Source organism: Rousettus aegyptiacus, unplaced genomic scaffold, assembly GCF_014176215.1.
Source record: "Rousettus aegyptiacus isolate mRouAeg1 unplaced genomic scaffold, mRouAeg1.p scaffold_m13_p_6, whole genome shotgun sequence".
Lineage (NCBI taxonomy): Eukaryota > Metazoa > Chordata > Mammalia > Chiroptera > Pteropodidae > Rousettus > Rousettus aegyptiacus.
The window spans coordinates 36,271,967-36,295,578 of NW_023416309.1; the positions used below are offsets into that span (position 1 = coordinate 36,271,967).

Consider the following 23,612-nt stretch of genomic DNA (forward strand, 5'->3'; position numbering starts at 1 on the left):
AAACAATGAATGCTATATTTTAAAAAATTTGAGAACACGAAAGAGCTGTTGGAAAGTAATAGAAAATTTTAAATCTGGAAGGAGAGTTTGTACTGAAAGTTGTGGAAATCTCCCCAAAAGAGAATAAAGGGACAAAGAAAGAGATAATAGGCAAGCAAAAATAAGAAATTTAGATCAGCTTAGGAAATCCAAGATCTGAATAATATGAGTTCTAGAAAGTGAGAAATGAGAAAATGGAAGAGTTCAAATTATGAAAGAAATTCTAGAAAATCTCCAGAACGTGTAGATTTTCTCAGAATAAAAGGCCCACTGCCCAGAATGATAAATTAAAAATGACCCACACCAGAATGTCATTGTAAAATCAGATCACTGAGAACATAGAGAAATTCAGATAGAATTGGTTTAGGTTTCTTATAAAATAAAAATCAGAACAGCATCATGTTTTTCAATAACAGTACTGGAAGCTAGAAGGCATTAGAGCATGCCTTCAAAATTATGAAGGGAAATGGTTTCTGGCTTAGAATTTCATACCTAGCCAAACAACCAAGTGTGAAGGCAAATTAAAGATATTTTCAGATATACAAGGTCTCTAAGATGTGCCTCCTAGGCACCCTCAGAAAGTATGTAAACCAAAGAAAAGAGACATGGGATCATGGAAACAGGAATCTAACCAAAGGTAGGCAGCTGTCTATCAGCTTTAGAGAGAAACCCATCAATATTGGAGCAGCAGGAGCAGGGTAGATGAATCCAGGAGGATAAAATAAGAGAGGAAAGATAGAACTAATAGATAATCTGATAGGCTTGACTGTTTTGAAAGTGAATTGAGGCATTTTACAGAGCTATTGGAGGAAGTAAAAAACTTAGATACAGACTCAAAGCTAAGAAAAAAAATTCCAGGAAAACAAAAAGGAAAGCAATAATTATAGGACAGCATGTGGCTCAACAGTGAACAATGTTTATGTAGCCACAACAATGGAAACAACTGAAAATGGTTATAACCAAAAATGTGTTCAGATTATACATTAGCGAGATGAAGGGGGAAATGTGTGTGTGAAGGGTAATATAAACTTTATAAAGCATCTAAATTTTCATTTTCCAGGACGATATCTAACTATACCTTAAAAGGATAAATCAAAATCATACACATGTTATTTTGAAAGATAGCAAATACTGTGAGAAATAGCTAAATGGGTTCAAAGTGGTTGCCTCTTTGGAATGGGACTCTAATATTAAAAGAAGTTGATCTACTTTCTCAGAAAAATGAGGGAGTAGGAACAAGGAATTGTTGCTTCTCATTATATGTTTTTTAGAATGATTTGACTTATAATAAGTACACATGAACTACCTTGATGCACTATAAATTTAAAACCTTTAAAACTGGATAATGACCAGAGCTTTATGGGGAGTGTTGCACCTCTTTCCTTACAGAAGACTTTGCAACATGTGTGTGGCAAGAGCAAAGAATCTAAAATGTTAAAGTCAGAATCAATCTCAGTCATCACTCAGTTTTCTTTATAGATGATGAACTTGAGTCTCAGAGAAGGGAAATGACCTTCTAAGGGGACTCCACTGGGAAGCAGCAAATCAAGAACCATACCAGAGCCCAGGGCTTCTGGCTTCTAGTCCTTTGCATCCAGTGGGATACAAGGAAGCCATTGAAAGGAATCCTGACTGTTGTTAGGGAATATCCACCAGAATATATAGTATAACAAAAGCTAGGTACATGACAGTGTGAAGTGCTACCATTTGTGCACAAAATGGGGCAAGAGTGTTATTTACATGCATGGTGATAAATACTTGGATATCCTTGGAAGAGTATTAAAAAAAATAGTAATAATGTTGCCTTTGGAAAGAACCGGGATCAGGGGAGGGAAGGGGGCTTGCTTGTCACTGTGTAGTGTTCCATAGTTTGAATGTTTTGCCTTTTGCTTGTATTTATTTCTTTAAAAACTAAACAACTTAAAATCAATGGCTTTTCACTGCCTAAAGTTCAATGAGTTAGAAAAGCTCTCCAGAGAATCTGGTCCCACCCTCATCTTTTACCAAACATGTCTCGTGCCTTCTGCTGCAGGCACACTGCACTCTTCGCAGTTTTATAACTCTGCTCATTATGTAGTTCTGTCTTTTTAACTTCCATCCTTTCATACCTTTGCTGACCTCTGCTTCTGAGACTTGTGATGTCTTTCCTACCTCCTCTTCACTCCAGGAATACACTCGCCTCCACATTGACTTCCGCCATGCCTTCTCCTTAGGGCTTTTGCATTTGCTATTATTCTCTCTGCCTGGAACACTCCCCTGCCAAGTATCTGTATGCTCCCTCACCTCTCAAAGCCTTTGCACACCTAACCTCATCATAAAACAATGTCCACCGACTTTCACTTTCTATTCCCTTTTTCTGTTTATTTTTCTTCATAGCACTTGTTACCATAACTTTGCTCATTTATTGTATTTCTCCCCATTAATATATAAACTCTATGAGAGCAGCCTTTATTTAGGAATTAAGTAAATAACTAAGTGTGTCCATCTTGCCCCAAAGGAATTAATGAAGAAATAAATCATAATAAACCTGAAATTTGCATTTTAGGAACTTATAATCTAAGACATAGTAGGGATATTATATATATCCACACACATATTCATCTATAAAATGAACATTAAAGTCATTTCATCATATGTGGCAAACCCAAAAAAGAGAATAATTTCTAAACAAATCTCTCCCAGTGAATAACACCTTCCAAGTAGAAACCATGAAAAACAACCTATTCATTACACTGATGATTATAGCCTGTGACCCATTTTTCTGAAAGGGTCCTTAAATAAGTTCTGGACATTTGAGCTGAGAAGCCAACTTCTTGAGAAGCCAAATTATCGTCGTGAAGTTGCTTAGTACACATGGATTGGAATCCAAGGCAGTGGGGACCACTGAAATGCCATAAATGGCATGGAGCTTTTAGCCTGATGTGTCCATTTTCTCCCTAGGGAACCCCTGCAACTGAGATAAGCCAGGGTGGCCTCTCCCTGGACAATGCTGGGCTAGGCTAGGCTCTGCGAACTTCTGCTTCTGAGTTTCCTTTGTCTTGCCTTTGGTTCCTGTAGCTCTGATCTCCTGGTCATAAGCATTGTCTCACATGGCTCACATACCTATTTGCAGCTGTTCTTCAAATGTATGAAGATTTCATTGTAATAAATAAAACTTAGATTCATGTAATGTTCATTCATCACTTTATAATAGCCCTTTATCATTCGTCTTTTGGGACAAAGGATTCTAAGTAAAAGGGGTAGGGTTACATGATTTTTTAAATATTAAAATAAGTTGATCTACATTCTCAGAAAAATGAGGATCGCTGTTCTGAACTAACGGTCTACTTCTGTTGTGATATTAAACCGAACAGGTTAAAATACAATTAGATTTCTGCTAATCATATTTCAGTTTCCACATTACCTTACCTAAATTGATATTGGAGTGTTTCCACAGTTTTGTAGTTTCCTGATTTACAACCACAGATGGTTAATTACATCCACTATGGATTTGACAAGCTAGGTTACTAAAGGTAATCTTAACTCCCTTCAAAGCTTTTGGGAATCTCTAAAGCAAAGGAAATAAGGAAGGGAAAGAGATTAATTCGGTTTCTAGAAGAAAGTAAGTTTTGAGAGGGAACTTAAATTTTTGACAGCAGAATTTCAGAGAAAGCACTTTAGGGGCTGTCGAAATGGCTAAAGCTCATATGGAGGGACTAATAATCCCACTGAGAAGGCCATAGAATGTATGGGGCTAGTGTAATGTGAGACGAGGCAGATTGAATCCATGCTATGAAGGGTTTTAAAAGCCAAGCTGAGGCATGAGACCCTATGTCTGCAAGCATCAGGGAGCCATCGAAAGTTCTTAGCAGGTGAGTGGCATAACCGGATTGGCCACTGGGATGATGATCAACATTACAATTTCTCCCGCGCTCTCTTTTCTGACCTCTGCCCACCCTTCAGGCAGACTTCGTGGCAGTCGTTGGTGGGGCTCTCGGACTACCCCAAGGGCGGAATCGTGCAGAGAGAGCCGGTGAAGCTTCCCCAGCCTGGCCCAGGCCGGCAAGCCGTCGCCGGGCGCTGCACCTGGGCCCGGCTCGGCCGCCGATTGGACGGCTCGGGGTGACCCCGCTGTATCGCGAGACGAGATTGGCAGCGGCTGGGCCGCATGTACCCCCGCGCTGGCTTTGTACCCGGAGCCGCCTGCCGGTCCTTTAACAATGGGCGGCGCGAGAGCCCCGGCTCTGGGCCGGAGCTGAGGCCGGCGCTTCGCGGCCGACTGTCCGCAGCATGAGCGGTGCCGGTGTCCCCCGCACGCTGGCGGGGCTGGGACGGTGAAGGCCGCGGTTCCGGGTAAGGGAGGCCGCCGTGGGGCCGGCAGGCCTGGGCTGGGCGGCGGACACCGGACCCGCCTGGCCCGGCCTTTTGTTCGCCTTTCTGGGGCCGCGCGATTCCGTGCGCTTCCCGGGACGAGGAGGGGGCGGGCTGGTGCGCGCTGGGCCCGGCGGGGCCGCGGGGAGGCTCCCGCGGAGGAGCGCGCGCCGGACCGTCTGCAGCCGGGACTCGGAGCCGCGCGAGCTCCGTCTCCGAGTTTCTCCGCGGGAGGTTTTCACCTTAGGGGGACTGTGGCTGGTGTCAAGTCTCTCCGCTACTCAGGGCGGGCGGGAGAATTCGAAGCCAGGACGCGGGGAGCCCGAAGCCGGTCCCCCCGACCCTCTCCAGCTTTCCGGAGTACACACTCGGGGTCGCGCGGTGGGAACTCAGGCCCCAGTTAGTCCCCTTTTGCCCGGCACCCAGTGCGGCAGTTTTCAAAATTAGCCAGTTCCTCCTGGGACTAGGTAGCTCGGGCTTTCCCTATAGCATTAGGAAATTAGTTTGAATCATGCCAGTTTTTAGGACGAGTCAGGTGTAGATGAAAGGTCACCTACGGTGGTCTGAGGTCACACCCCTTAGCGAGGGGGCGCAGAGGGCCTTATGGAAGGAGCTGGCAGTGACCGCGTCTGGGGTTTGTCTTAACAGACTGAAGTTGCCGCGTCTGGCCAGGCGTGCCTCCGGATCCCATGGAGCTGGAGGGGCAGTGGTGGCGGGGACAGTTGGCTGCAGATATTCATCAAGCGCTTCGGTACAAGGTAAACCTTGATGCTTGGACCTTTCCGTTCCGTGTCTTGCACCAGTAAGAATCTCGGCACCCTGGAAAGTGAGGTTCTTTAACCACTAGCTTCCAGACCAGAAAAGGCGAGTTTACTTATTTGCTCAAGGTTAATTAACTTCTTAGTTTTTTCCCTGACGACTTAAATGAGGACACGGGCGGGGAGGTCATGATCTTTGCGAGAGGGAAGGTGCGAAGAGACATTCTGATGTTCTTGTTTCCAGGTGGAACAAGGATTTGATATGGTATTTAAAAGATGTATGCGCCGGCTTTTTATTGGGCAGAGAGGCCCTCCTTGTTCTATAGTTGTTGTATGCAGCTGTTATGTCACATTTGTACATAAATAAGTCCTCCAGCCTTTCCACTTGCTTGCTGTGAGACTTTGGATAAGTTACTTAATTTTCTATTTCCCAATTTCCTCATCTGTAACATGGATAGAACGTGCCTTATGGGATGACTGTGAAGATTAAATGAGTTAATATTGTACATGTGCTTAGAACAGTGCTTAGCATATAGAATGCACTAAAAAAGTAATTTGTTATTCTGTATTCCTGAAGCCCCAAATTTGGAGCAGTTCAGAAAGCCTTAGGATAGAAGGAGGTAGCTGCTGCTTCCAGCTAATATCAAAGGCAGAAAGCAGACCTAATATACTTAATAGCTATTGGGGAGAAAAATATACTTTTCTGGCACAACGCACAGTGTGTTGTTGCTCTTCAGTAACAGTTTTCTCTATGTCATGCTCAATAGGGTCAGTTCTACCTCTTTCATAACCAGAAGAGAGACCAGGTCCAGAATTATCTCTAACTTGACTCAGTTTCACCATTTATAGAGAGTGCCATTTGTTAGGTATAGAAAATTAGGAAGAAGCAAAACAGCTGACTCTTTAATAAAAAGAATGCTGACTGTTGTTGAGAGATCCAGGGATGATAATGAACTTGTATCTTTTGAACAGGTTAAGTAGATTAGAAAACCTAATTCTGACTTAAATTGTTAACAATTGTACCTTTTTCTAAGGTTTGAGATTTCTAAATGCTCCTTATTCTGACATTCAGTCTCTTGGACACATTAAACACACCTCAGTCCCCTAAGGGGTCATTTGAACCACAGAAAAGTCTCAACTATGGATGGTTCTTTGGAATGTTAAGAGAGTTTGAGGTTTTCCACTTTGAAAATTGTCCAGACACTTAGGGGATTGGGGATGGGGGAGCAGATGTTGCCTTTCAGTTTTAAATGTTCTTCTTTTCTAAGTATCAGCTCTTTATCTCTCTGGTATGTGGTGAAATTAATTATGTGTTTTTTTAATGACGTGAAACTTAAAAAATTTTTCTTGGTGATTTTCCTGGTTTTTGATTCTTACATTTTATGTTTAATTTTAATCCTGAATTAATTTTATCAGATGAGGTTGGAAGTAGATTTTCTGAATGATTTTGTGTATTAGGCTCTGGGGAGGATCCAAGGACTAAGACACAACTCTGTACAAAAGTTGCTTATGAACTATCAGAGGACAAGATAGTGCAGGCTCTGAAGTAATGCATCCGAAAGTTATCTTGAGCCACTTGTGGCATGCTACTCTGGGTTGTCTTTATTTTTTTAAGCATTTTGTAAACCACATTTCTTGTGATTTCATAAAATGGCCACACTTTATAAAGAATTCATATTGATCAGTAAAACTTGAACGTATGGAACTGGAGAGACCATTGTTTTATAGTACGTTGAGGGAAGTTAAAATGAACTTTTCTCGAGGGTGGCTCCATAGTGTAGTGGTTAGCACCTTTACACATAGAAGGTCCTGGGTTTGTGCCCCAGGTGGAACCATGGACCATACCCTGAGTGTGCTGGGGACGCCAGGCCTCGCCCCGCAGTGCGCCCGGGGCTCCCCGGGGGTGCCAAGGTCCTGGGTGCATGCTGCAAGCCTCTGGGGGGAGACGCCCCACCTTCAGAGATCCAGTTCTTAAGGGGAAATGGCAACAGCCTTAGGTCAGGAGTGGAAGTGGGAGTGGGAATTAAAGAGGGGTAAAAAAATGAACTTTTCTCCTAGAAAATATATGTTAATTCTAGTCTGTTAAGTAGATGACTTAGTTGGATAACCGTATGCTTATTTATTTATTTACCATACTTGAGCGCCTACAGTGTACACGGTGCTATGTTAGGTATTAAGAGTGTAACAGTGATGGAAACAGGCATGATCCCTGCCTTTATGGAGTCCAGTATAATATAATTAAAGAGTATCTAAATTTAGGTCTTCCTTTGGGCAGTTGCCATTAGGAAACTATGGAAGGTGTTCTTTGTTTAAATATAAGGTTTATGGAATAATCGTTGTGGCTAACATTGTGCCTACTAGGGAAGAGTAAAAATTCCAACAAATAGAAGTCTTCTTTAACCCCAAATGTCAGCTATACAGTTTTTTTGTAAAATATAATTGCCTTCTCTCTACTCCTCCCCCCACCAAAAAAAAAAATCCTACAAAGCAGCTGTCCTTTTATGCCATGTCATCTTTTTCTTCTCATTGTTTTGCTATTTATATTACTGTCTTAGGATGCTTGGGGGAGTATTATCCTTTATGACAAATGGAAGCAATGTTAGCTTTGTGAGAAACATTAAATATACCATGGAATTATACTTACACTTATAAGTATTCCTTCTATGCCTTTATTTCCATCCTGGCTGGACAGTTAACCCATTTTAGGAAGAGAATGGCACTTGGGTTAGTGAGCTGGTGAGGACTTGAGACTGAGAATGGACATGACAGTTCAGGTCCCTCTGCGCTATTGTCCTATGGAATCCTGAGAAGCAGACAGGAATAGGAGTGTTCGATTTCGGGGATCAAGAAGAGACATGAGAAGAAACTCGAAAACTGAGATAAGCATAGGTAATTTTCTCATCTTTGTATAACTGTAGTACCTGGACAAAGAACTATATCTGACATCCTCTAGTAAGCACTGCACTTTATCATTTAAAAATGATAAGAAAATGTATTGGACACATTGTTTAAAATCTCCCAGCGATGGCAGCTTGGGGTTCTTGCCTTTGTTTTGTCTTCATGTAATAAAGTTAACATAGATAAAAAATAAAGTCCACCAGTGTTTTCCCACTGTTTCCCATTGAGTCTTTAAGACCTTGTTCAGGTCTTGCAGAAAGCCTACTCTGGCTTTGTTTTCCCAAGAACCCACCCCGGATCTGGGTTAGATCTCCCTCAGTGTTCCTGTAATGCCCTGTGATCACTGTGTTCTAACAGTCTGTATTTTTGTTCACCTGCTAGAGGGAGGCTTGACACTTTTCCAGCTCTTATCCATAAGGCTAGCACAGTGTCTGCTACATGGGAAATGTTCTATAAATGTCACCTGATGACAGCAAAGAAAGATGAAGTTTGAAATTGTAACTCATTTACACCACTATAAAGATCTAAACATAGTAAAGGAGAAAAGAAAAACCCTAGGGGCTGCATGAGAAATCTGCACGTGCCTTGTATTTGGAGAAGTTAATTTTTTTTTCTTATCTTCGAAGAGCCAAGCCCACCTAAGACAGTGTTTTTTTTTCTCCCCCTCGATAGCATTTGTTTATTCTTTTCTCACTTGTACAAAAATTAAAACCATAAAATGGCCCATTAGCCTATGTCCGAAGTACCTACTATTTGTATTTTTTTTTTAATTTTAAGTGATACCTGCACATGGTTAAAATTTTTTTCAGATATTATAAGAAGGATTAAAATGAGCTTTCCCCAACCCTCACTATTTCCTGATCCCCTAAGGTTACCACCATTATATTTGTCCCCTGAAAAGACACCCAATAAATTAGTAGATATACCAATAAAATTTTTTTATTGTTGATAGTAGAGGTCATAATATGTTTGCTGTTCTGTACCTTCCTCCTACTACAAACTCACTCAATTTATCACATTTTTCCGTATCAACACAGATAAGTCTGCCACCCTTTAGTTTAATGTCCACATTTGAATCAATGCCCCATAATTTAATCAGTTCCCTCTTGATGGATGTCAAGCTTTTTTTAAATTACACTTTTTGAGATAATTGTAGATTCACATACAGTTGTAAGAAATAGTTGCCCTAGTGGTAATTCTTGTAAAACTATAGTACAATTATCACAACCAGGATATTGATGCTGATACAGAGTGAACGTTCTCTATCACCACAAGGATCTCTCTCTTGTTACCCTTATATAGCCAGACCCTCTTTCCTCCCACTCTCATCTCCCCCTACCCTTAACCCCTGGCAACCACTAATCTGTTCTTCATTTGTATAATTTTGTCATGGCAAGAATATTAATTGTATAAATGGAATTATATGTGACCTTTGGGATTGGCTATATTCATTTAGTATAGTTTCCTGGAGAGCCATCCAGTTGTTGGATGTAAAGTTTTTTATTCCACTGTATTGCTATTAAAAACAGTGCTGCAAAGGACCTTTATATATATATATATATATAGTAAAGGGTGATGCTAATTTAAAGGGTATCTGCAACCTGCATTTAAAATTTTTTATATCACCTACTGCCCTCCAAAAGGTTATATTATCAACCTGACCAATAATGTATGGGAATTCCAATTTCTACTCTTGATATCATAAACAAAAATTAAGAAATATAATCTGATAGGTGAAAAACTGTATAATTCTTTAATTTTGAATGAGCTGAAGCATCTTTTTATGTGTTTGGCCCTATTTTTTTTCTATGAACTGTCCATATCTGTTTTTTTTTTTTAACTTATTGATTTGTAAGAGTTCTCTAAATAATAAAGTGGCTCTTTATCCTATATGTCAGAAATATTTATTAAATGCAGCTAATCTGATTTGAAGTACCATTGTTATCAGACATGTTCTTCTATTCAAGAAAAAGATATCTTTCCATGTATGCAAATCTTCCATTCTCCTTTGAATTTTAATGTTGTTTTCATGTAGTGCTGGCATATTTAGATTTATTTCTAGGTGTTTTAATTTTTATAGTTACTGTTGATGGAATCTTCTGTTTTCTAAACAGCTCTTAGAATGCAGAAAAGCTGTTTTTTAATATTAATTTTGTAAATCGCCATCTTACTGAATCCTTACTGTTTCTCTTTATTTTTCTGTTGATTTTCTTTTCTTTTGTTTTTTCTTTTTCTGTTTTTCTGGATATAAATCCTGTCACCCAAAAAGTAATAACTATTTCTGAAAGTAACGTTTTTTTTTTTCTAATAATTAAACCTTGTCTTTCCTTTTTCTATTTGGATTGGCTAGTATTCAGAATAGTGTTAAATAATATTGCAATAGTCAGCATTAGAATGCTAATCCTTTTATCGTTCCAATAAATGGATTGAAACAAATGAGATGCTAGCTTTTATATGTGAGCTTTTTTTTTTACCTCCTTTCATCCATTATTTCTTCCAGAGTCACCTTTGTCTAGATGCTGTTTTAGCATCTGTCAAGATAATTGTACATTTTTATGTGTGAAATTAGTAGATTTTCTGATATCAAACCATTCTTGTATTCCTTGGATGTACTACAGTTGATAGTGATGCACTCTTTGGATACATTACTAATTTACATTGGATAGTATTTTATCTAAAATTTTATATCTTATTATGTTAGATTGATATGTAACTTCCATTTTTTATTGTTAAATGCGCATAACATAAAATTTACCATTTAACCATTTTTAAGTATACAGGTCAGTGACATTAGATATATTTACATTGTTCTACTGTAACCACTGCCCACCTTCATAACTTTCATCTTCCCAGACTGAACTCTATACAGTAACTCCCCATTCTCCCTGCCCTCCAGCCCCTAGTAACCACAATTCTACTTTCTGTCTCTATGATTTTGACCACTCTAAATACCACATAAAAATGGGATCATACAATATTTGTCCTTTGTGTCTGGCTTATTTCACGTAACATACTTTCCTCGAGATTCATCCATGCTATAGCATATATCAAAATTTCATTTCTTTTTCAAAATGAATAATAATCCACATTTTATGTATTCACTTATTTGTTGATAGATACTTGGGTTATTTTCACCTTTTGGCTGTTGTGAATAATGCTACTATGAATATGAATGTACAACTATCTGTTTGAGTACATTCTTTTAATTCTTTTGGGTGTATACCTAAAAGTGAAATTTCTGGATCATATGGTAATTCTACATTTAATTTTTTTTTTTGGTGGGGTGGGGAATTAGAGTACTGTTATTCACAGTGGCTGCACAATTGTATATTCTCACCAGTACACAAGGGTTCCAGTTTTTCCACATCCTTGCCAACATTTATTTTCTGTTTTCTTTTTGTTTTGATAATAGCATTCCTAATGGGTATGAAGTGGTATCTCATAATGGTTTTTATTTGCATTTCCCTAATGATTAGTGACATTGAACACTTTTATATGTGCTTATTGACCATTTGTTATCTTATTTGGATAAATATTTATTCAAGTCAATTGTCTGTTTTTTAATTGAGTTGTTTGTTTTTTTGTTGAGTTGTATATATGAGTTCTTTATAAAATCTGAATATTAACCACTTATCAGATATATGATTTGCAAATATTTTCTCCTATTCTGTAGGTTACCTTTTTACTCTGTTAATAGTGACCTTTGATGCACAAAAGTTTTTAATTTTCTTGAAGTAATTTATATTTTGCCTATGCTTCAGGATCATATCCATGTTATTTCTTTCTATTGTGTTATCTGTTGGGTTCAGTACTGATCTCATAACCTTTTCATCTCTCTCTGTGCTCTGGAAATACTTTAATAGTATAAATTTTCTAATTTTTAAAAGATAAGTTCATATAATTCTGAGATCGAACAGCGATAATGGGGAAAATTTTAGTTGTATGACAGGATGCTCACAAAGGAGAGATTATAAAACTGCTGAAGGAAACATAATTAGAAGATACTAGTGTGTGACTACTAGTCTCTACCTTTCACATCCCTGTATGTAACATACTAAGAGTATGTCCACTTCTCTGTTAATTCTCACCAAAAGCTTTGAGCTTCTTGGAGGGGTTTTATGCATGTGATATGGTTGGTTTTTGAGTAAGGATATTTTTTTCTAAAAACACCTGATAGAGAAAACAGGGTTCTTTTATTTTAAACTTTGCTTGTATGTACCCATTCCATGATGCGAGAAACACCTATAATTGGTCGTGTCACAGGTGATTAAGAATAAGAAGAAGAGTTTGACTTAAATTTTAAATGCCATTCATTATTCTTCTATTCAACTTTGTTTTTATTTTTCTGTTTCACTCATGGAAAGTGTGCTTTAGGTACTTTTAACACTAATGTATGGGGAGTGGGAGTGGGAGTCATTTTTGCATTGTAAGAATACTTTTCCTACAGGCTGTTAACTAAATGTTGTTCCTCTTGATTTAGGAGCTAAAGTTGCCCTCCTACAAAGGCCAGTCCCCTCAACTAAGTCTCAGAAGGTATTTTGCTGACTTGATTGCCATTGTAAGCAATCGCTTCACACTCTGCCCTTCTGCTCGACATCTTGCTGTCTACTTGCTGGACCTGTTTATGGATCGGTATGACATCTCTATCCAGCAGCTGCATTTAGTTGCACTTTCCTGTCTGCTTCTAGCAAGTAAGTATGAGCTGGATATACATGATTGGCAATTTATATTGTTTATAATAAATTTATGTAGAACTCAGTAAAATATCACCAGATTCCATTCATTCCAGTTTACTAATATCAGAAAATTTATGTTGAAAGTGATCCATGGCACTATGATTTTTAACCAGACATTAAAATGGGGCTCTAGAGTCTTTTAAAAACATATGTGCCTAATTCTTACATCCTGAAGATTTTAATACAAATGTGTAGGCCACTCCAGATGTACTGACTCAGAATCTGTATCATGTGGCCTAGGGATTTTTTAACTTTTTAAAAACGTCCAGAGGTGATTCTGATGTACCTTTCCAATTGAGAGCCACTGCCTCATTCAGGAGCAGTCGAGCTCCACGGGATACTTGGCAACGTGTGCAGACGGTTTTAGTTGTCACAACCTAGGAAGATACGACTAACATGGAGTGAGTAGAAATGTGGGATGCTGCTAAACATCAACAATGCATGGGACAGTCCCCCACAACAAAGGATTATGTGGCCCAAAATGTCAGTGGCTGAAAAATTCTGTCTAAAAGGTATCATTCTCATATTATTCGATTACCTTCTACTGACTACATAATGAGATGGCTTGATGAACTGAAAGTTCACCTTTTGCTGCTATACATGTGAAAACCTTTGCTTATGTCATAGACACAACTATGTAGTAGGCTGCAATGTAGAGTTCTGATATAGCAATACTGGTTACCCAGTGCAGAATGTATGTTAGGCCTCATGGTGCCTCTTTCTCATAACATCTCATACCTCATTTCATTGCTTTTTTTGTACCCCAACTAAAGAGAGAGTGAATAAAGGAATTGACATTGAGTTTTTCTTCTTTTAATAATGTGAAAGGATTGTATTTGACATTGAAGTTGAATCCATTTTGTAGTTTTTATGTTATTCATGACATTACAGTAGAAATTTAAGCCCCACTTCAAAGTAGCATATAGAAACCCCTACTTGATGGTTTGGTATCCAATGTGGCTGCTCTCTAAAGAACATTTTCACTATACCATGCCACCAGAGTTCTTTCTAAAACACCTTTGTGCTTTGCAGATAAACCTGAAACCAAATGCAGACCTTTGTGGTATCATTTTTGATACTAATCTTTTCTCAGATTCTTTTTTCCTATCCTATTCTTACTTTGATCTGATGACCTCTCCTTGAAGGTCTTTTTGTAAGTTATTTCACATCCTTGGTGGACCAAACTGAATATAAATAAACACAGCCCTACTGATGACTTCCCACCAACTGTGGGTTAAAGTAGAAACTCCTTAATATAACATTTAGAACCTTTCACCTGGACCCAGCCACCTTCCCAGTCTCACCTTCCAACCTTATCACCATGTACCTTGAGACAAATTCCTACCAGAGTACTATTTCCTGAAAATCTACATTTCTCCTTTAATCTGTTGTCCTCTAAGATCCATCCAGGCATATCACCTACTACCCCCTACAATCAAAAGTCAGAGAAGTAATGCTAATTAATTTATAATTATTTTTTAATCATATATTTTTATATATTTTTTAATTATACATTTATAATTAACTTTTAATTAAAGTTTCATCTTCATAAGCAGCCATGTGTACAGTTTTGTATGAGTTTCATCACTGGCTATGAATCCCTTTGTGGTTTATTAGTTTGCGTAGGATTGGAAAAACTCATACTCAACACATCAGATGTATAAGAATCCACAAATAGTTTCTTGTTATCCTACAGAATGTTAGTTTATTATAGGATCAGTTTATAGTAGACACTAGAAATAAGATATACAAGTAATGCTATTTTAAAAACTTGGGATCATTAATGACAAATAATGTTTTGCCGGCCGTAGGCATCACTACTATTCTTTTACAACTTCCAGGCCCCTCCTACTCTATGCCTCTGATTCTAAAAGTGTGTTATGGGCCAAGTGGGAGACTCCTTAGTAGACTGAAATTATGAATGATATATAGTCAGTTCATAGACTGACTTACATTTGTGACTAAAGTTTACTTACTGGTAACTTACTAAATGAATTAGGGAATACTAAACTAGATAAATAACACGTTACTACCAAAGTTCACTAAGGATTCTAGTTGAATAGTAAGAATTCTGGCCACCAAGTAATGCTGGGGAGTGGTTCTAAATTTATACAATTTCTACAGTATGGGGAAAGGATTCGCTTTATTTGTGTACCATCTTAGGTTGGTTGGAATGGAGTTTTCAGTTTTTTTGTTTTTAAATTACCACTATTACTTTAACATCATGATCAGTTTATTTTATTGAATACTATTTGATTTAATCTCTGTGATAACATATAGTTGCTTTTTGCTCATTTTCGAGGAGGTAGGCTTTAGGATTTTTATTTGCTGTGGTTCAAATATGAATTGTTTATTACCTATTAAAAAGTCAGATACCTCCTCCATTTTAACACCCTCTGACCTCTCTTTCCCTGAGAGAGAATTGCTTTTACACTGTTTCTTCTCCACTGGAAAGTGGGAAAGTGTGAGATCAGTATTCCCTAGGGTTTCAGCCCCTTCCAAGTAAGCAGTGGTCAAAAGAGTTTAAGCTATCAGTTCTATACAAGAATTCAAAGAGGCTGGCTCTTAGTAGCAGGCCGCAGTCTTTTTTCACTTGATCTGTAACTTTGCTGCAACAGAACTGCTTAGGATGCTTATAAATTGGTAGCCTGTTTTCAGTATCTGATAATCTGTTTTAAATTTGTGGAGTTCATTGTAGTGTTTCTTTCATTCTTATATTTGGAAACCAATGGCAGTTCTCCAATTAGTTATCATAAACTTTATTCAAATAATGCTTCTCTCCTCACAGAATGATTGAATGTTGTATGTTTCCCTCTCTCAGCTGTTCCCTGCTTTGGGATGGGCAGCCTGTTATATAAAAGTGAAGAACAGTTTACATCCAACATGACTGGGTGACTGTCCGATTCCAGTTATTAAATAGGTTGGGAGGCCCTTGGTATAGTTTGGTCAAAGATGGATTACAACTTGTTAGTTCCACGTACTAATGCGTATCCAGCTCCCTGAGTGTCAACACTATTAGAGGTAGAAGGAAAGGATCTGCAGATTATCTGATTGGAGGGTGGCGCATAGTATTATAGAGCAGGAATTATAGTGACGGATTTGCCTAGGTTTGCATCACTTGTCAGCAATATGAATTTCAATCCTTGAGTCTCAGATTGCTTTTCTATAAAGTAAAAGTAAAGACACTTATCTTACAAAGTTGTGAGAATCAAATGGGATAACATGTTTAAAATCACGTAGGAGATTGAGATATATAAGTTTAGAATCGCAATGATTAATTCTTTTATAAACTGTTCTATAATCTTTAGGTTCCCAGCTCTAAGGTTCTGGCTCATTCAAGAAAAGACTGATCTAGGGAAATTCTCAAATTCGACACTTTGACATCTATACCCTGGCTTCCCTTAGCTTCTTTGATCAATGTTGACTTGTGAAGAGCATGAAAGCAATCTTGGAGATGAGACTTTTGATAATTTGCTCAAAGTCTTGGGGAAATAAGAAATCATATTGTAGTCAAGATGAAGCCAAAAGTGAGATTATAGACTTTTAGTAGTAAACATTTGTGACAAGTGCTGGTTCTCCTTGCTCATCAATACTGGATTGACAAAGCTTTTTACTATCTGATAGGTGAAAAAATTGTATCTCACAGCTGATTTGATTTACACCTTAATTTTAATGGGAAAAAATCATTTTTTTCTGTGAATTGCCTCTTCCTATTCCTTATCCATTGTTCTGCTAGACTGATAACCTTATAAATTTGTGAGAATTCTTAGTATACATAAGGATGACTTCTTTGTGATAAAAGAATACAATGTAGGTTGGCAGAGCTCACAATGACATCTGCTCCTTGCCCTCCTACCACATACCTGCCATTCACTGCTGGCTTTGAAAATATAATGGTTTCTGGGGCTGATTTGAGCATTTCCTATAAAGGAAAGACAACCTGATGTTTTGTTTCTGTGGCCTCTAATTCTTTATTGTCTGGGAAGCAAATGTGGATTTCCTGTGCCCTTATTTCCTGTTTGGGGCCTTTATCAATATAATCACATGGCTTCTGGCATTTCCTTTCAATTGAAGAAACTGAGCATTATGATCCGTATGTGGTATTGTGGATAAGTAGATTTAAAATACCCATATACATAGCATTTAGCACCCCATAAAAACTATGGCTATGAATGCAGGTACTCATTGAACCTGTCACACATTTTGCAATCCTTTGCTATCCATGAATCTGAGTATTTATATTCCTATATATAATGAAAAAGTTCCAAAAAACTTAAACCTGAATTAAGATCCCAAGGATGATATTTATGCAGTGTGCAGTTTATTTTTAATGTTGTGAATCAAGATGCAAGACGTTCACACTTGTTATAGCCAAGTACTGTAGAAATATAGACACCCCATAGGCGTTTAATAATATAGAAGTCTATCTATTCTGGTAATCGTCGTTCCTATATTACCCAGTGCAATACTTTGGTCTGTCAGTACGGATTTGGGAACTCAAACATAAGTCTTCCTTTTGGTTTTTATTTTTTGTTTAGCTCAACTTATTTGACCTTAGATGAATTGGCCAATCTTGCTAACTTGGTTTCTTAAGCTGTGAAGTTGGTCATACACAATTTTGTTTTCAATGTTGAAAGTTTCAAAAGATAATATGAAACATTCTTGATCCTTGAACAGTGAATTATGGTGTATTAATTTCTTCAAAGGAACTTCAAACATGATATATACTTATTAAGTTTTACAATATTTCTTTGAAGTATACTGCCAGTGTTGTTGCTGCTACTCAAATGGCAAGGCACTTTGAAAGCCTTAATGATTCATCCAGAAGGACTGAACTAAATTCCTAGGTCATTCTACTGTTACAGGAAAGAAACTCACTGTTCTCAGTATATCTTTATGTAGTGGTGATGCTAGATGACTGTGCCATAAAGACCACTTTAGTGCTTTGAGCTAAGCTATACTGAACATCTGGGCTGAGTGACCCTGGCCATGACCATTTGTTGTAGCAGCTTCAGTGTGTGGTAAACCCATCTCTTCTGGTTTCTATTGCTTTGACAATCATTCTAGTTCTTCTAAAAACAATGTTTTTAAGTAGATAAAATTATAAGAGTTCCAAGGAAACTAAATATATTGAAATAGTTATCAAAATAATAGAACAAAATTTTTATATAGTAATATGTAACATTCTAACAACTATTATTTTGAACAATTTAAGTGTAAAAGCTACTGTGAGAAACCTATAATTACAATATAATAGGACTGTTTTAAACCTTAAAGTAAAATAGAACATAATGCTAGGAAGGTAAGAGGCTTTAGTTATAATTTCCATTCTTATATAGACCACCACGGAACAAAGACCCAAAGAGACTTAAAGACAATTCTTTGGTTCTGCTGCTGCATCTGGATAATCATAATAGTACTTGATAGTTTAAATTTTTTCCAGCCATGAGTTCTAGAAATACCTAAAATGAATTTTATATATCTATGTTTGTATGTATATGTATAGCTTATCTATATATATGCTTGCTTGGAAATTAAAATGTAAGGTGGCATTTATTCTGAGGCTGGAGAGGGAATCCTATTCCTCAGCTTGTACATATGGATAAGTATTTCCTGAAAAGAAGTGAATGCCTAAAATAATGAAGTTCTGCCATCAGATCATCTTTACTCCTATTCTGCTTTGAGTAAGGGGATATAAAAGTGCATATAAAATATCCCCCACCCTCCTTTTTTTTTTTTTTTGGTAACGGATTAGCTAGGTTTTTGTTTTGAATTCAGAAGCAGAGGGATAGTTTTTTTGTGGAATGATAATGCTTGTTTGTATTACGTATTCACTCAGTTTTTCCCTAGATCTCTCTCTCTCTGGAATGTGATTGTGCTGAAAATAGGCCAAGATGAAACACTTGAAGTTTAGCTATTTCTGATTTCAAATAACTTTATGGCATTAAGTTCTCTAAACTTTCTTTTATTTGAAAATAATTCTCTTTTACCAACTACTACTGCCTTTCCCCGCCACCCTCCCACCCCAGAAAGAAATTTTCTGAAAAGATTCAGCTGGTGAGATTTGAGAGTTCTTTTCCATTAACACATGACTTTTTTCATTACACAATAGGACATAGATCAAAATGTTTACATGCTCCTTTTTTTTTTTAGTGGGGGGTGGGGGATGGAGGTGTTGGGAGAGAAAACACAAATATGAGAACCACAGACTTCTGATACTATCGTATCTGCCCAAGGTAGAGAAAAGAATATCTTTGGATCTAACTCTTTGCAGTAAGACAGCAAATCTCATTTAAGTGACTAGACCTATAATGTTCACTTGCCTAACATTTTCTCTCTTTATTTTTTCCCCTTTCCTTATAAGGTAAATTTGAAGAAAAAGAAGATAGTGTGCCTAAGCTAGAGCAGCTCAACAGCCTGGGTTGTATGACTAACATGAATCTAGTATTAACAAAACAAAATTTGCTACATATGGAACTATTATTATTAGAAACCTTTCAGTGGAACCTTTGCCTTCCAACAGCTGCCCATTTCATCGAGTATTATCTCTCTGAAGCAGTACATGAAACAGATCTTCATGACGGCTGGCCAATGATTTGTTTGGAGAAAACTAAACTCTACATGGCCAAGTATGCAGATTACTTCCTTGAAGTATCTTTGCAAGGTGAGTCATTGTGGATACCAGTAAGTGACTTGTGAGCTTGTGACTTATGTGTTCTGTTTCTTAAGTTCATTTTTGATGTCTCCACAGATTATGCCTTTCTAAATTATGCACCTTCTTTAGTAGCTGCTGCATGTGTGGCTTCTTCAAGGATTATACTTCGTCTTTCTCCAACGTGGCCTACAAGACTGCATCGTCTTACTGCTTACACCTGGGATTTCTTAGTGCAGTGCATTGAACGGCTATTGATGTAAGCCTCTTTGTTCTTGTGTTTATAATTTCTCATTAATATTTTTCTTCAAGTATAAGAGGCCCTTAAAGCAACTTCTCAAAAGCACAGAGCTTTTAGAGGATTTGCTCTGACAGCTGCCATGAATAAGCTGCTGTAATCCAGGTAAAGGTTGTCATTGATATTGAGTCTGAGTACCTGATAAGGAAAGGAGCTACTTGTATGTGAGCCCAGGACTCCAAAATCAGACCAGGCAAATCTTGCATTGGTCCCCATTTTTGCATCTCTGAATTGTTAGGCTTCAGGATGTTACCAGGGTAGCAACCACATTTAGGTGCTTATTGTGGACATATTTCCCAAGCTGGACACAGCCCTTAAAGCTACCAGCAGCCAGTTCCCAAGGTTTGTAGAAAGGGAAAGAACTTTTAGAAGGATAAAAGTGAGATCTCACTATTGTTGAAATTACTGTGACAGTGTCTCCTGTCTAGGCAGTGGGACAGTACATAGTCCGATATTGAGGAGTTGGGGGTGGTACATAATTTTCTTACAAATTCTTCTCAAGTAATATTAACAGTTTACTTTTTCTCCATGTTGCAGTGCTCATGATAATGATGTGAAAGAAGCAAACAAACAAAGAGGACAGGCAGGACCTCAGCCAGCACAGCTAAGTGTGTTCCAGACAGCCTCCCAGCCCTCACGGCCAGTTCACTTTCAGCAACCTCAGTATCTCCATCAGACGCATCAGACCTCACTGCAGTATCGCCATCCTGTGTCAGAACAACCAAGCTGTCAGCAGATTGTATCTACTACACACACCTCATCTTATACACTACAGACATGTCCTGCTGGGTTCCAAACTAGTGTTCAGGGCCTTGGGCACGTGCAGACTGGTGTTGGGATGTCACTGGCAATACCAGTAGAAGTTAAGCCCTGTCTGAATGTTTCTTATAACCGGAGTTACCAGATAAACGAACATTACCCTTGCATCACTCCATGTTTTGAAAGGTGATTTTATGCGAAGGTAACACCTGATCCAGACCGTTTAGTGACTTGAAGCTCTTGGGGCAATCTTTTGGTAAGCTTCTCTAAAGGGATTCAGATTGCATCAGAACTCTTCAGATACTAGCACCAAGAAGACTGAATATCCTTTTGAATGCACCATGAATACCCGGAAGAACTAAGCAAACACTGCAAATACTTTTAACAGTATGTATGTCAAATTCCCTTAAATCCCTATATGACAGAAATTTCAAGCCCCAGATGATGGTCCAGATATTTCAAAAATATTCAGAAATGCAACAGAAAATCTGGACAGACTCTAATTCACTGTTTTAAGATTTGACCTGTGGTGGGCTCTGGGCCTAATTTGGCTTATATGTCAGAGATTAATGTTTGTCTGTGGACTTGCCAAACAGTCTTTTTATGAAGGAAAGTTACAGTATTAATTTTTGGAAATGTCCTTTTTTTATTCTGCAGTTTTGAGTTATATTTTTGATCTACAAATGAATTTTTGACTAAGTTTAAACTCATGAATTGCTATGCTATACTGATCTGTGCAGTAAAAAAAAAAGTTTTTTTTTTTTTTTAGATGACTGTATAACTTCCTTTCACAGATAGTATAGGGGTCTGGATTTATTTCCTAAAATTAAGGGTAGAGTAGATCTCATCTTAAAATCATGGTCATAAATTTTTGTTGTTTTTTCCCCCCTAAGTGATCAACCTCAAATCTTTAGACTTAAAACACATTAACTCAGGGAATTTGTACTACTTGGAAACTTAACTGTAATGCAACATGTTTTGGGAATGTTATAGTATGAACTACCTTTATAACATAGGTTAAAACACTCCTGCTAAATGTGTTTTCAAATGAGAACATAGTTGTAGCCCAGGATGAATGAAATGGTGTTTTCTAACATTTGTAATACATATATAGGTTTCACATTTCTCAGTGCAATCAGTGATTTATACTCAGATTTGATATTACTCTAAAAAGGTTGTTTCAAGGGAAAGATAACTGTAAAATGTCAGTACTAGAATAAAGTCCTGTAGGTTTTTTTATAACTGGAATGTGGCCAGGGTAGTTCTCAGGTTGTGCTAGAGCAGCACTTTGTTATGTGTTACACAGGTTTTATAAGCAGCCGTTGAATCAGTTTAGGCAAAGATACTGCTTACCAAATTTCAGTTAGCCATTTTCATTAGATTGGCCCTAGAACTGCCCTGGGACATTTCACTGTACTGATAATGAGTGAAAACAGCAATAATAAATCATTATAGCAAGGGCAATTTGGGGGTAAAGAGTTCAGAGGTAGTAAACTTAAAAAGTAAAAATTTAAAAAAAATCATTGTAATAACTAAAACTGTATACATTGTGCTCTTAACTGTGGGAGAAGAGAGATTTGGTGAAGGGAAGCTTTCCGATTTAAAAATTCGTAAGGTATGTCTTTTTCTTTGTGTTTTTTAAAGATAGCACTTGAATAGAAGGGAAATTGCATGGCAGGTATGTGACTGCCACAATATGCATTGAAGACAAACTTATTATAAAGATATTGTGGGTATGCAGCAGGAGTCTCTGTAATCAAGCCAAATGGCTTCTGTTAGGAAGGGAAAGGACTCAGTACAGTAATAAAATGTTCCAGATGGTTCCAGTGGATAAATGTCGGTGGGTGACTTCTGCCAGCATGAATTCTTAGGGAATGCCCTTTTCCTTAAAAGAAACGTAACTTTTATAGAATACATAGGGCATGATATGGATTTATTAGTCTGGTAGATCAAAAGAAACCACTCAGGTAAGAACACTCACTCGTGGCAGTTTTCAAGCATGAAAATTGTTTTCTGAAAGTATCACTTTTCCTCTTTATAGATGGCTGCTAATTGGATTTTAGTAGTTCTTACCTCAAGAGAACTTGAATCATTTGGGGGAAAGTAGATTCAAAAGGAATATATCTTTCACATTCACGTTCAGAACCCAGAAACCTGGAGTCCAATTTTCAGTATTTTAACTACCTCAATAGTACTATGAATGTAAGATATTGGGATAGAGATCCCAACTTGAAACAACAACTGGTGCCTATGGTAATTTAATGTCTTGTCAAATGCTTTTATTGATTGGTTTAAATGTCATTCTTGTTATAGAAGAATATGCCTTTTTTAAAAGCTTATAATAACACTTTCCCAGTTTATATTTTAAAAAGCTAAAGAACACTGGATTAATCTTTTTGGGGGCATAGAATAAAATAATTGGTTACTGTTGCTGCATACCCAGGGTGGGATGGGATGGGGTGAATGGAGAACCAGAACTATTTTAAAAACATTAGGTTTCAGTATAAATACAACTCACAACTGCTAGCTTTGGAGGATGTGGGTGGGGGGAGTTATGTGGGGTTTGTTTTGTTTTAATTTATTGATTAGTCTTTAAAGTAGATCTTCTTTTTTGTTTGTTTTTTGAGATTACCAGACCATCATTAAACATGTACTGTGAAGAGATTAATGATATGTATGAAGGGCTTTACCAAAGTCCACAAAATAAACACTACTCAAGTACAGACTGCAAACCAAAATGTATCTGTTATGACATTAATTGCAAATGGCAAGTATGGTGCTAAAGTCTACACCAATGGAATTAGATGAGTGCTATGCACTTAATTTTAAAATAAAACTAGTTTTCAGTAAAATGGTTTTGGTGTTTTGTTTAAGTATAAATTTGATGTATACTTGCAGCTTCATCGAACCATATCATCATGTAAGTCAGACGTGGCATCATAATTATACTTATTAAGAACCGTCCAGATGTAGACAATAACTGCACTGGCGGGAAACATTTGTCCATTTATTGTGTATTCCATACTGAGCATCAAAGCCCACAAAAGCATATTGGACACAGCTTTGGACTTTTTGAGCTTAAAATCAATTGTTAGTACATCAGCAATTGCAGCTTCTAATTT

At 37.6% G+C, this 23,612-nt stretch overlaps 1 protein-coding gene across 3 annotated transcripts; it reads left to right on the forward strand.

Moving 5' to 3' along the window:
• The first annotated feature begins 4,185 nt into the window (after nucleotides 1-4,185).
• Nucleotides 4,186-23,342, forward strand: CCNJ (cyclin J). Of its 3 annotated transcripts, none has more exons than XM_016164270.2 (6): nucleotides 4,186-4,371; nucleotides 5,038-5,147; nucleotides 12,526-12,736; nucleotides 19,146-19,445; nucleotides 19,569-19,692; nucleotides 20,269-23,342. In XM_016164270.2, exons 2-6 carry the CDS (start codon nucleotides 5,079-5,081, stop codon nucleotides 20,678-20,680), a joined length of 1,116 nt encoding a protein of 371 aa, XP_016019756.1. In that variant the 5' UTR covers nucleotides 4,186-4,371; nucleotides 5,038-5,078; the 3' UTR covers nucleotides 20,681-23,342. The 3 variants fall into 3 exon arrangements, with proteins under 3 accessions (XP_016019756.1, XP_016019754.1, XP_036078941.1); XM_016164268.2 differs by having other exon boundaries at nucleotides 4,188-4,371; nucleotides 19,533-19,692; XM_036223048.1 differs by having other exon boundaries at nucleotides 4,188-4,371; nucleotides 19,305-19,445; nucleotides 19,533-19,692.
• Nucleotides 23,343-23,612: the final 270 nt, after the last annotated feature.

Coding starts and splice junctions, on each gene's coding strand:
- CCNJ (XM_016164268.2), top strand. CDS start 5,079: ATGGAGCTGGAGGGGCAGTGGTGGCGGGGACAGTTGGCTGCAGATATT. Junction 5,148..12,525: donor ATCAAGCGCTTCGGTACAAG/GTAAACCTTGAT, acceptor CTCTTGATTTAG/GAGCTAAAGTTGCCCTCCTA. Junction 12,737..19,145: donor TTCCTGTCTGCTTCTAGCAA/GTAAGTATGAGC, acceptor TTTCCTTATAAG/GTAAATTTGAAGAAAAAGAA.